Source organism: Nuphar pumila, chromosome 11, assembly GCF_984573655.1.
Source record: "Nuphar pumila chromosome 11, dmNupPumi1.hap1.1, whole genome shotgun sequence".
NCBI classification, from domain to species: domain Eukaryota; kingdom Viridiplantae; phylum Streptophyta; class Magnoliopsida; order Nymphaeales; family Nymphaeaceae; genus Nuphar; species Nuphar pumila.
Window position 1 is genome coordinate 13,791,639 of NC_143259.1, and position 12,620 is coordinate 13,804,258.

General features: G+C 37.4%; 1 protein-coding gene across 5 annotated transcripts in view; it reads left to right on the forward strand.

Annotated features, from left to right (window-relative positions):
- The first annotated feature begins 290 nt into the window (after positions 1-290).
- LOC149822041 (transmembrane 9 superfamily member 2-like) overlaps positions 291-12,620 on the forward strand; it is a 35,387-nt gene continuing 23,057 nt past the window's right edge. The window contains exons 1-7 of one of the 5 annotated variants that reach the window (XM_089980846.1): positions 291-441; positions 725-912; positions 2,281-2,321; positions 2,431-3,016; positions 3,109-3,246; positions 3,350-3,506; positions 3,595-4,079. In XM_089980846.1, the coding sequence (XP_089836972.1) occupies positions 767-912; positions 2,281-2,321; positions 2,431-3,016; positions 3,109-3,246; positions 3,350-3,506; positions 3,595-4,079 (1,553 nt within the window). In that variant the 5' untranslated portion in view covers positions 291-441; positions 725-766. The other 4 variants (XM_089980845.1, XM_089980842.1, XM_089980843.1 and 1 more) reach the window with 4 other exon arrangements.

The following is a 12,620-nucleotide window of genomic DNA, read 5'->3' on the forward strand; positions in this document are numbered from 1 at the left end:
AACTCAAAATTCTTATATCATAAAATTTATAAAATTGCAAAAATAACTTGAGAATATACACATGGTGTCTGGCCGGTCGCGTGTCATGTGGTGTCAATGTAGCCATAATAACTATGGGGATTTTTTTTTCTAAAGAGAAAGAGGGACTGAACAAAGATGGTAAATTTATGATACCGGCAAACATTTCTGACATTTTATGAATGGAAAAATTGGAATCAAACCAACCCAAGTGTCCTATCCGTGGGTCCCATCCCAAAAATTATAAGCAGATCTTCCGAGTCCCTTCCCCCACCTAAAGTCAAATCTTTTTGTAAAGGAGTGTGGAAACATAAAAGAATCCTTGGAGAGAGAGAGAGAGAGAGGCGCCCACGATTGAAATTTCAGTCTTCAAATCCTCTTACCAGATTTTGGAAGCAACCAGAAGGGGTTTCTCGATTGGAGGTAGGCTTCTGCAGCTCAGATCTGAAGTAATTTCTATGAATTCTCACTTGGGTCGTCTTGAAAAGTTCTTGTTTCTCCGCACTACTCTCCATACCCGTCTTCAGTAATCATTCGGGTGGTCTAAAAGAGTAGGGTTTCTGTTGATGGGTATCGGTAAAAGATCGGGCTTTGAACAAGTTAGCAACTTATTTCTAGGTTTGGCTTTTTCTTAATCCAAATTTTCTCCTCTAGTGGATCATGTGGGCACGCTAAAAATGGGACCCTGTTGGCGTTTCTTGTGCAGGATAGCAAGGCGGGACCGAAAGGATAGCTTTCATTATTGGCAATGAAGACGATGGTGGGGGCTTTCCTGTTGGTAGTTTTCATTTTGTCTGGTCTAAGAGTTGAAGCAGACGGGTCAGATCATAAGTACAAGGAGAATGATGATGTTCCCTTGTATGTCAACAAAGTTGGTCCTTTCCATAATCCAAGGTAATTGTAAATCTCACTCTTTAGTCAACAATGTTGGTCCTTTCCATAATATCCAAGGTAATTGCAAATCTCACTCTTTAGTCAACAATGTTGGTTCTTTACATAATCCAAGGTAATTGCAAATCTCACTCTTTAGTCAACAATGTTGGTCCTTTCCATAATCCAAGGTAATTGCAAATCTCACTCTTTAGTGGTCCTTTCCATAATCCAAAGTAATTTCAAATCTCACTCTTTAGTGTTATCATTTCTGGAAATTATGGATCTTGTTAGCTTGTTTTCTTATCTGTCCTCTTTTTGGTGTTTTTTTGAATTTCTGTAGCTAATTGTATGTAGATCCTCGTTTGCTTGTGTGGTATGTTCCATTCTCAAATTTGGGCACGCTGGACAGGACCTGTTTCAAGTTATTTGCCTTTCAAGATAAAGGACAATCGTCATGGATTTTTCTTTTTCATGATTGTTCTGTGTGCAACTTGCTGTCCCTGCTTTGGTTACCATCAATTCTATAGCACTCATAAGTAGTACTCCGATGAGTTGCAGACCATTGTGTGCAGTTGCAGGACTGTAATCTGTATCTTGCGCTGTCTTGGCTTGTTCGTTAAAATGTTCTATTACGATGAATTTCTAAGAGGAAATGTAGTTTTTCTTAGTAAATTCACAATTCAATCCCCAATCGACCATGGTTTCAATGTTATTTGCAAGCGGCTTGGCAGCTATTGGCTGGTGGGGCTGGTAATCAAGTGCTCGTGGCAGTTAATTGGAAATTTTGAAGCAGCATCCTTTCATAGTATCTCCTTGTGTATGGGACATATTACTTCCGATATATTTACGACAAGCCAAGGTCTTATAGGATCTTGCCATGAAAATCCATTTATGGATGCGTTTGACTAATTGAGTATCCAAAATTAGGTTACCCAAGAGAACTTCACTTGATAGATCCTCCTGTTTGGAGGTTTCTTGTTGATAACCTGATGGATCTCAATATATTGGTGGCGTTGATTCTTGACTTTTTCATGCTTTAACTAGTTTAAATATCAATCTGAAGCAAGCTTATAGCATGCGTGACTGCCCGTCATAGTTTAACGGCCCTTTTCATGGACATGATTCCTACATGTCAAACTGTTTCTTTTTCTTTTTTTGCTGCTCTCATTAGTGTTGCATATAAGTGTTGAGGACCATGACTTTCACTGAGCTCGTTTAGTTTTTCTTCATTGAGTGCCCACAGCAAGTGAAACATAATAGTATTCTTATTCCTTGACAGTGATTAAGTAAATGGTTATTTTATTATTGGGTTGTTTTCTCTCTAGTTTTGTCATTGTAAATGTTCTGTATCAGCTGTGATAAATATTATTTTATTTCTGATATCTGCAGTGAAACATACCGCTATTATGATCTGCCATTCTGTGTACCAGGTTTGCTTTAGATTTTCCTCATTCAGAGTGATTTTTTGATAATTCGTTGTTTGCAGAGATGGTGCTTTGGTAGATCTACCATCTAAGGTTTCTTTTAACAAAATTGCAGAGAACGTGAATGAGAAAAAGGAAGATCTTGGTGAAGTTCTGAATGGTGATCGTTTAGTTGATGCACCATATCAGATGAACTTTCGAGTGGACAAAGAATCAGAAGTCGTTTGTAAGAAGAAGTTCACAAAAGAAGATGTTGCAAAGTTTAAAGACGCTATCCTAAAGGACTACTACTTCGAGATGTACTATGATGATTTGCCTATTTGGGGATTCATAGGGAAGGTGGACAGAGATGAAAAAAACAACCCGAGCAAGTTCAAGTATTTACTTTTCAAACATATCCACTTCGACATTTCCTACAACAAGGATCGTGTGATAGATGTTAATGTTGAGACAGATCTCAATTTGGCTGTTGACATATCAGAGGAGAAGGAAATGGAAGTGGACTTCTTATATTCAGTGAAGTGGAAAGAAACTGATATCCCATTTGAGAAAAGGATGGATAAGTACTCAAAGTCTTCTTCATCACCTCAACACTTGGAAATTCATTGGTTCTCTATAATAAATTCATGTGTGACAGTCCTTCTCCTAACTGGATTCCTTGCAACTATTCTCATGCGTGTGCTTAAGAATGACTTTATCAAGTATGATCCATCTCAATTTTCAGTCATGAATACCTTTTTCAAATTCCTGTCTTTCTTTTGCTGATGTCTTATTTTCAATGCTTTCCCCAAAGATACTCCCATGATGAGGAAGCAGCTGATGATCAAGAAGAGACAGGGTGGAAATATATCCATGGGGACGTGTTTCGATTCCCCAAGCACAAATCATTATTTGCTGCAGTTCTTGGATCAGGAACTCAGCTCTTTGCTCTGTATGTATCAATCACTAATGTATACCCTTTTGTCTTGGTGAATAGTGCAGATTTCAGGTTATCAAAGAACATCCCACTAATACTCATGCTATGTGTTAAACAGAGCAATTTTCATCTTTATCCTTGCATTAGTTGGGGTCTTTTATCCATACAACCGAGGAGCATTATTTACAGCATTAGTTGTTATATATGCCCTTACCTCTGGAATCGCAGGTTACACAGCAACCTCCACTTACATGCAACTAGAAGGAACAAACTGGGTACTTGTTTAAGCTTTTCTTAAGGTGTAGTCCTCTGGAGCTCCGATATTATACTATTGGTATAATTGTTTTTTTTCTTTCTTTTCAGGTTAGAAATTTATTGCTGACAGGATGCTTGTTCTGTGGACCTCTCTGCTTAACCTTCTGTTTCCTTAACACTGTAGCTATTGTATATAGTGCAACTGCAGCTTTACCATTCGGCACAATCCTGGTGATTCTTCTTATATGGACACTGGTGACTTCTCCATTGCTTGTATTAGGAGGGATTGCTGGTAAGAATAGCAAGACTGAGTTCCAAGCTCCTTGTCGTACAAAGAAGTATCCAAGAGAAATACCTCCATTGCCATGGTACAGGGGAACCATTCCTCAGATGGCCATGGCTGGGTTCCTTCCTTTCAGCGCTATCTATATTGAGCTGTATTACATATTTGCAAGTGTATGGGGGCACAAAAGCTATACCATTTACAGCATTCTATTTATAGTCTTCATTATTCTCATCATTGTCACCGCATTCATCACGGTGTCATTGACATACTTCCAGCTTGCAGCTGAGGACCATGAGTGGTGGTGGAGGTAAGATTTATCGTCTTTTTATGGAAAAGTATATAAACTCATCTTCTTATGCATCGATTGGTGTCCAATGTCCATCCTTAATTAGATAGCTCAGTGTTATCTTCTAAAAGTTTTACCTTGGAACCATCTGTTTATGATGATCACCAGAAATACCTCTATGAGTCTATTGTTAAAATGTAATATAGATATATATAATAATATATTATTAATATATATATATATTATTTTTATTTTTTATTTTTTATTTTCTTTTAATTTATTGTACAATAAATATTATCTAGTTCGTATCGAACTAGATAATATCTAGTTTGGTTAAGTTCCACTTGGAACTTAACCAAATACTAGCTGTTGGAACTAGTCCAATAGCTAGATTTGTAGCCGTTGGACTAGTCCAACAACTAGAAGGGAGAGCTCTTTATGAGCTCTCCCATTAGCTCTTGTATAAATAGGGGTGCAGCCCCCTTGTAAACTTCACTTCTTGTAATGCTTTTCAAGCATCCTTTTTACATAAATAAAATTATTTATTTATGTGTGTGTTGTTCCTATTTTACCCTTTTTAAGGGCTTTGCTTAAAGTGGCCTATAGACACTTCGTTCGATCATTCCAAGGGTGTTCGTGGAAGACCACCATTTCATTACATGGTATCGGAGCTACGGGAATATTAGATCTTGGAGAAAAGCTGCCTCGGTTTCCGTGCCCTTTGCAAAAGTTTTTGTCGCTTGAAGGGAAGTGTTTTATCACTTCATTTGAAGAGCTCCCACATCTTGTATCCCTTTCCTTTTTCATTCTTTTATTGTTCTTCTCTTTTATCCCTATTCTTTCTCTCCCCTTGTAATCGATGGATGACAATGATAAAGTCACCATCATTCCCATGAAGTTAAGTGATACGAACTATGTAACATAGGCTTCTATCATGAAGCACCATATATGGGGAAAAGGTTTATGGGGGATTGTGGATGGTTCCGATTCAGAACCTAAACTATCTCTTACCAAAAAAGCGAGAGATAAAGTGGTTTCTCTATCGGAAGAAGAGAAAATCATGGTAGTAGCCGCTTATGAAAAAAAATGGAAAGAGTGGAGAATGGCTCATGCAAAAATAATGTCATGGCTTATTAATAGCATTGACATTAAAAAATGTTCAAGCCTTGCCAAATTTGATCATGCCGATAAGGCATGAGAATACCTTAAAAATATGTATTCCCTTAAAGATATTGCACATGTGTGCAACCTCCAAAAAAATGTTCGAATAATGATTCAAGGTGATCAAACGATTCGTGAATATTACAATGAGTTGTCGGAACTTTGGGAGGAACTTTGTCTCTTAGAACCAAAGTGGCATTGTGCCGAAGACATTGAGCTTCGCCAAAAGCAACTTGATGCTGAACACTTTTACCAATTTATAACTGGGTTAAGGCCGGAATTTGAAACCACCAAATCGGCCCTCCTTCACCGGGGAAAGATTCTCTCTATTGTTGAAACTATTGAAGAACTAACAATGGAGGAAAATCGTCTCCGAAAAGGTTCCTCTAAAACTGATGATGATTCGGTCCTAGCTATATCTAGACCTGGGAATCACACTCGCACTTACAAGCTATTAGAATGTGGAATATTTATTGGATATGGATCCGATATCGGATCCATATCCATCCACGAGTTTTGCTTTAAGTTGTATCATAATGTAACATGTGTTACTTATAAGGGGCAATGTTGTCCTTGTAAAAGATTTTTGTAACCCTATACTAATGAAGGACTAGCGCAGCAACCGAGACAGATTGGGCTGCCGATTTCACAAGAAAGGTTCTCTCTTTCTCTTTCTCTCTCTCTCTCACGTGTTTTCACATGGTATCAGAGCACGCTGTATTCCTGGGTAGAAAAAAGGATCTTCCTCAGGGACGTGAACAGCCAAGCAATAGCCGAGTTCTCCCTCAGGGACGTGAACAGCCAAGCAAAAGCCGAGTTCTCCTTGTTTTTTTGAAGTTGTGAATCTGGTCCTCCTCAGCAACGTGAATTTGTTCACGTGAATCAGGTTCTCTCCCCTCTCTATCAACGTGTTCTTCTTGTTTCTTTCAGAAGTCGTGAATCTGGTCCTCCTCAGCAACGTGAATTTGTTCACGTGAATCAGGTTCTCTCCCCTCTCTGTTAACGTCTGCTACCTAATTTGTCTTCTTCAATTTTCCTTTTCCAGCAATTGGTATTTCACCTTCCTTTCTCATAGTTTTTCTTATTGATTTCACCTTCTTTTCTTATAGTTTTCCTTATTCCTCTTTATTCACACACAACAACTGGTAGTTTTTTTTTTATCCACACACAGCCTGCTGCAGTTTTTTTTTATTATTCCTCTTAATCCACACACAGCCTGCTGCAGTTTTTTATTCCTCTTAATCCACACACAGCCTGCTGTTTTTTTTTTATCCACACACAACAACTTGTCATAACTGGGTTAGTTGTTGCACTTCTTTTTCTTAATTTACCCACAGCAACTGCAGGTCATTTTTTCTTCTTCATTCATTCTCAGTTTACACAAAAAGGCTGAATTCGTTTCTTCTGGTACCTATTTCTGTCATAAGCTGCGTCACTCTATTCTTTGTTTTCAGTCACATTTCTGTCATAAGCCTACAAATGGATTCTTCAGGCAATTCTAGTCTTTCCTCCAACTTCGTGGGGCAGCTGGTTTCGGAAAAATTGAATACAAATAACTATTTGACTTGGAAAAGGCAGATTACCCCTTTTATTCGCAGTCAAGATCTTTCAGGTCACTTGGATGGCTCCACTCAAATACCTTCGGAATTGTCACCACCGAAGAAAAAGGGGATGGAGCAATGTCAAGCACCATTCACAATCCTGTATTTACTGCTTAGATGAAACGTGATCAGGCTCTCGTTGCATATATCACTTTCACACTGTCGCAAGAAGTTTTGGTTTCTATCCCTGATGATTGCACATCTAAAGTATTGTGGGAAACTTTAGCTCAAACCTACTCTCAGATATCAGAGGCTAAGGTGTTGTTTCTCAAGCGTGAATTTCAGCTTTTAAAGAAGGGAGCAATGACCATTATTGAATTTTTAAATCAAGTCAAAAGCATCACAGATCAATTAGCCCTTGTTGGATATCCAGTGTCCGACAAAGAAAAGGTGCAACAAACACTGAATGCCATGGGATCAGAGTATCATGTACTTGTCACTTCTTTATTATGCTTGCCTTCGTTGCCCAGTTTTGAGGAATTACGTGCTAAACTCTTCCAATACGAGATGTCATTGAAAAGCATATCTGACGCCTCAGCAGGGCAACCATCTACGCATGAGATTCTTGTCACAGGGACGTTTGCTGATCGTACACGGGGAGGGCGTGGCAGAGGCAAGGGAAATCCAATCCAGGGTGGACGTGGGTTACTACCTACACCAAATTCTAATGCCAATTTTTCAAAGAATGTTCCCACATGCTATCAGTGCAACAAGCGAGGTCATATGAAGGCCAACTGTTGATTCAACCCACAAAATCGGAATAGAATGCAAAACACCAGAAATGTTGGTACATCAGGAACTGCAGGTATGTTCCGAGTCAGTGAAGATGCTAAGGATCTCCTTCTATCTGTTATGGCCAACTTGAATCTGAAGCAAAATGATGATGGAATATGGTATGTTGACTCTGGGGCAGCAACCCGTGTCACTGGTAATGCAGGTAAGTTCTCTACTCTGACTCCCTATTTTGGAAAATCTAATATTGTAACCGGAGATGGGACTCACCACCCTATTTCGAACATAGGCAATGTCGTCATTCCTTTGTCTAAGTCATCTATTCCTTTATCTGATGTTGTTCATGCACCAAATATAAAGAAAAATATTGTATCTGTTTTCAAGCTTGTTGATTCTACCAATTCTTCTGTGGAATTTACTCCTACTTCTGTCTTTGTCAAGGATCTTCAAACGAAGGAGATGTTCGCTAAAGGAGAGCGACGTGGAGACATGTATGTCTTTAATGAAGATCCAACTTCCAGTGTCCTGAAGCCCCAGTCTGATCTCGTCTCCAAAAGTGTCCTAAGTACATCCAAATGTAATAAGTCAGATCTCTGGCATTCTCGTGTTTTTTGCTTAAATGTTCAGAAATTGGAAACGAAATTGTGGCACAAAAGACTTGGCCATCCTCATATGTCTAAAATCCAATATTTTCCAAATTTGGGAAAGTTTTGTAAATCTGAAAATTTTGCTTGTAAAGACTGCATTCTTGTAAAAATGAAAAGATTACCTTTCTCTATTAGAACTTTTGTCTCTTCAAAACCACTTGAGTTAATGCATTCGGATGTTTGGGGACCCGCACCAGTAATTTTTAAAGGTGGTTTTGCATATTATGTCATCTTTATAGATGATTTTACTAGACATACTTGGATTTATTTTCTTAAACATAAATCCAAAGTTTTTACTCATTTTCAAATATTTCATAAAATGGTCACAAACAAATTTCAAAGTAATGTCTCCATTTTTCGCACTGATTCAGGGGGAGAATTTATGTCTAGAGAGTTTAAAAACTATCTTATTTCATATGACATTATTCATCAACGATCTTGCCCAAACACTCCGCAACAGAATGGTCTTGCAGAGCGCAAACATCGTCACAATATGGAGACCACTCGGACTTTGCTAATAGCAAGCCAAGTGCCAAAAGGATTTTGGGCAGAAACAACTTTAACTGCTACTTATCTCATAAAGCGAATGCCATCTTCTTCTTTAGAAAACATATCTCCGGTTGAAAAACTTTATACCTTAGCTCCAGACTAAGAGTATTTGGTTGCAAATGTTTTGTATTTACAAATAAAAACGATAAATTCTCCCCTCGTGCAATCCCATGTGCCTTTTTAGGATATGTCGAAAACCAAAAAGGGTACAGATATTACGATGTTCAAAATAATAAATTATATGTGTCAAGGAATGTGACATTTTTTGAAAAGGAGATTTTTTTTGAAAGTGAAAAACACAAGGATATTACTGAATATTCCTTTTTAATTGACTTAACTTCTAAATTCGATGAGGATTTTGAATGTAGTTTTGACAATGACCAAAGCCCTACTAGCTTTGATCTTGATACTGAAGATCAAACTAGTAGGGATGTTAGTCTTCAGTATTCAAGACGAAGAATTGGAGAGCAACGCCCTCCATGCTTGTTAGAAAGATTTTCTGAAGTTCCTCCTCGTAGGACTTTTAGAATCTCTAGACCCCCCGGGAAGTTTGTGTCCTATGAATCTTTTTCACCCTTATATAGGGCAACTCTTGCTTTAATTCAATCCTATGTTGAACCTTCCTCATATTTTGAAGCAAAAAATCTTGCAGAATGGATTGAAGCTATGAAATTAGATCTAGATGCTTTAGAAAAAGTCAATACTTGGTCCATCCAAGACCTACCTCTTGGAAAGAAACCTATAGGTTGTCGATGAGTCTATAAAGTCAAAACCAAAAGTGATGGGACCCTAGAAAGATACAAGGCACGTCTTGTAGCCAAAGGCTACGCTCAAGAGTATGACATTGATTACGAGGAAAGCTTTGCTCCTGTAGCTCGAATGACCACAGTTCGAACTTTAATTTCCTTAGCCTCTATTAAAAAATTGCCTATATTTCAAATGGACGTTAAAAACGCATTCTTAAATGGGAGCCTTGTTGAAGAAGTATAAATGGAAGCTCCTCCTGGTATTAGTATTCCTAAGGGTAAAATTCTTCGTCTTGAGAAAGCGCTTTATGGTCTTAAACAGGCACCAAAAGCCTGGTATGACAGGTTTAGTCATGTTATGACTAATATTGGTTTTCGTTCTTGTTTGACTGACGCTGCCTTGTTTATTAAGCAATCTGATGCATGTATCATTATCCTTCTTCTTTATGTGAATGATATGATCATCACTGGAAGTGACAAACAGGGAGTTGCTAATATCAAAACTCTTCTTAAAACTCATTTTGAGATGTCTGACCTAGGACTATTACGATATTTCCTAGGCATAGAAGTTGCTTATTCCCCTAAAGGGTATTTGATTTCTCAAACTAAATTTGCTTTTGACATTGTTTGCAGGTCTGACATCTCAGATGAAAAGAAAGTAGATACTTTAATATGAAAATTGATGATGGAGAACGACTTGAAGATCCTACTCCATTTAGACAACTTGTTGGAGCTCTTTCCTACCTTTCTATTACTCGGCCAGATATTGCACATGCTGTCCACACAGCTAGTCAATTTCAACATGCTCCCACCTCTGTTCACATGAGAGCAGTCTTACGCATTATTAGATATTTAAAGAGTTCTCTTTCATGAGAACTTTTCTTGTCTGCATCATCTTTTTTAGATTTAATTGCTTATACTGATGCTGACTGGGGAGGTGATCCTAATGATAGACACTCAACTATTGGTTTTTGTGTGTTCTTAGGTGAATCTCTCATATCGTGGAAGTGCAAAAAGCAGCAAAAGGTCTCTCTTTCCTCCACTGAAGCCGAATATAGAGCCATGACAACCACCATAATGAAAATTGTTTGGCTCCGAAGATTGTTAGCTGACATGGGAGTTGAAGCAACACAGGCCTCGCGCATGTGCTGTGACAATAAGAGTGCAATCTACATCACAAGCAACCAGACCTTTCATGAACGCACCAAACACATAGAGATGGATTGTTACTATGTTCGAGAGGAGTATCTACACGGCACCATTGATCTGCCATATGTTACATCTGAGTACCAACTATCAGATTTCTTCACCAAACCTCTTGCGGCTCCCAGATTTCACTTCCTCTTAAACAAACTTTCGCTCATTAAACCGTAAGTTTGAGGGGGAGTGTTAAAATGTAATATATATATAATAATATATTATTCTCATTATATATATCTATTATTTTTATTTTTTTATTTTTTTATTTTCTTTTAATTTATTGTACAATAAATATTATCTAGTTTGTATCGAACTAGATAATATCTAGTTTGGTTAAGTTCCACTTGGAACTTAACCAAATACTAGCTGTTGAAACTAGTCCAACAGCTAGATTTCTAGCCGTTGGACTAGTCCAACAGCTAGAAGGGAGAGCTCTTTATGAGCTCTCCCATTAGCTCTTGTATAAATAGGGGTGCAGCCCCCTTGTAAATTTCACTTCTTGTAATGATTTTCAAGCATCCTTTTTACATAAATAAAATTATTTATTTATGTGTGTGTTGTTCCTATTTTACCCTTTTTAAGGGCTTTGCTTAAAGTGTCTTTTAGACACTTCGTTCGATCATTCCAAGGGCGTTCTTGGAAGACCACCATTTCATTACATCTATGACATGATCTGTTCAGCATTTGTTATTGTTTCATTTACAAGTTTCCATTTGTAAACTACTGAAAATGCATCTTTGTTTCAGTCAGCCTTCCATGATATTTGAGAATGGGAAATTTTGAAATCTATTCAAGATTATTGCCCATATCTGTCTGCTGTTGTCTCACTATTAAAATCTCCATACTTTCATTTGTGATCAAATGGTTTCTTCTAATACTAGCTGCTGCTTCGATTCATCCAGACTGTTGACTTCATTTTGCTGCTTTGATTCATCCAAACTGGTGACTTCATTTTCCATGAACAAATAAATGATTAAAGATGTTTTTGGTTGTCTGCGATTGTAACACGCGCTGCTATAAGTCATTTTTGAAATCTTAAGATCTCCAGTGAGGTTATAAAATCTGAAATGAAAAACTGGAAGTTGAATACACGACTATAATTCCAAACAAGATATCATTCTTATTTTTAAAGTGCAAAAGAAAGAAAGAAGAAAAACTTAAATACATTACTATAATGTATGATACACATCAAATAACAAAAGGAGTCTTAATGTTGTTTATCACTTTCAAGAGAAAGCAAGCCTCCCCTTCTTCTCCCTCTTATGTTGGTTCTTGCATATGCACTGAGTTAGGGAAAAAGTTCTTTAATTTCCATTTATGAATATGGTCAATAATAACTCAGTAAATAATTATTGTATTTAATTTAGAAATAGAAAGAAAATTCAAAAAGTTTCTTGATCCAAATACCAACAGAGTACCATGTGTCTCATGATGTGGCTTCTGTTTACATATGATATGTTAAGGTCATATTGTATGATACAGCATGATACACAGAGTATCATGTGATATGAAAGCTCAATTTTACAATAGATCATATAGTATCATATGATGATTTTTGTACTTTGACTAAAGCTTTGATATTAATTTGCATCTTTTGTCAGCATAGCATCAGTCTCTAGAGTTTTCATTATCCAAATCTGGAATCTGTACTTGCATAAAGTTCTCTTAGTTTCCTGTCTGGGCAAACTCCCAATTTTATTTGGCTACATTGCAGTGTACATGCATAAGAAATAAAGCCCCCTTCTTGACCAGTCCCTACCAGATATCATTTTTATGGTCAAATTTTGAAAATCTTGTCTTGGCCTTGTCTATCTGATGCAAATGAGATTCTTGCTGTCGTTGAGGTTCATCTTACACGTTTCACAAACCATTATCATATTTAGGTTCACGATTCTGAGATAAAGAACTGTTTATTGAACACTTGTT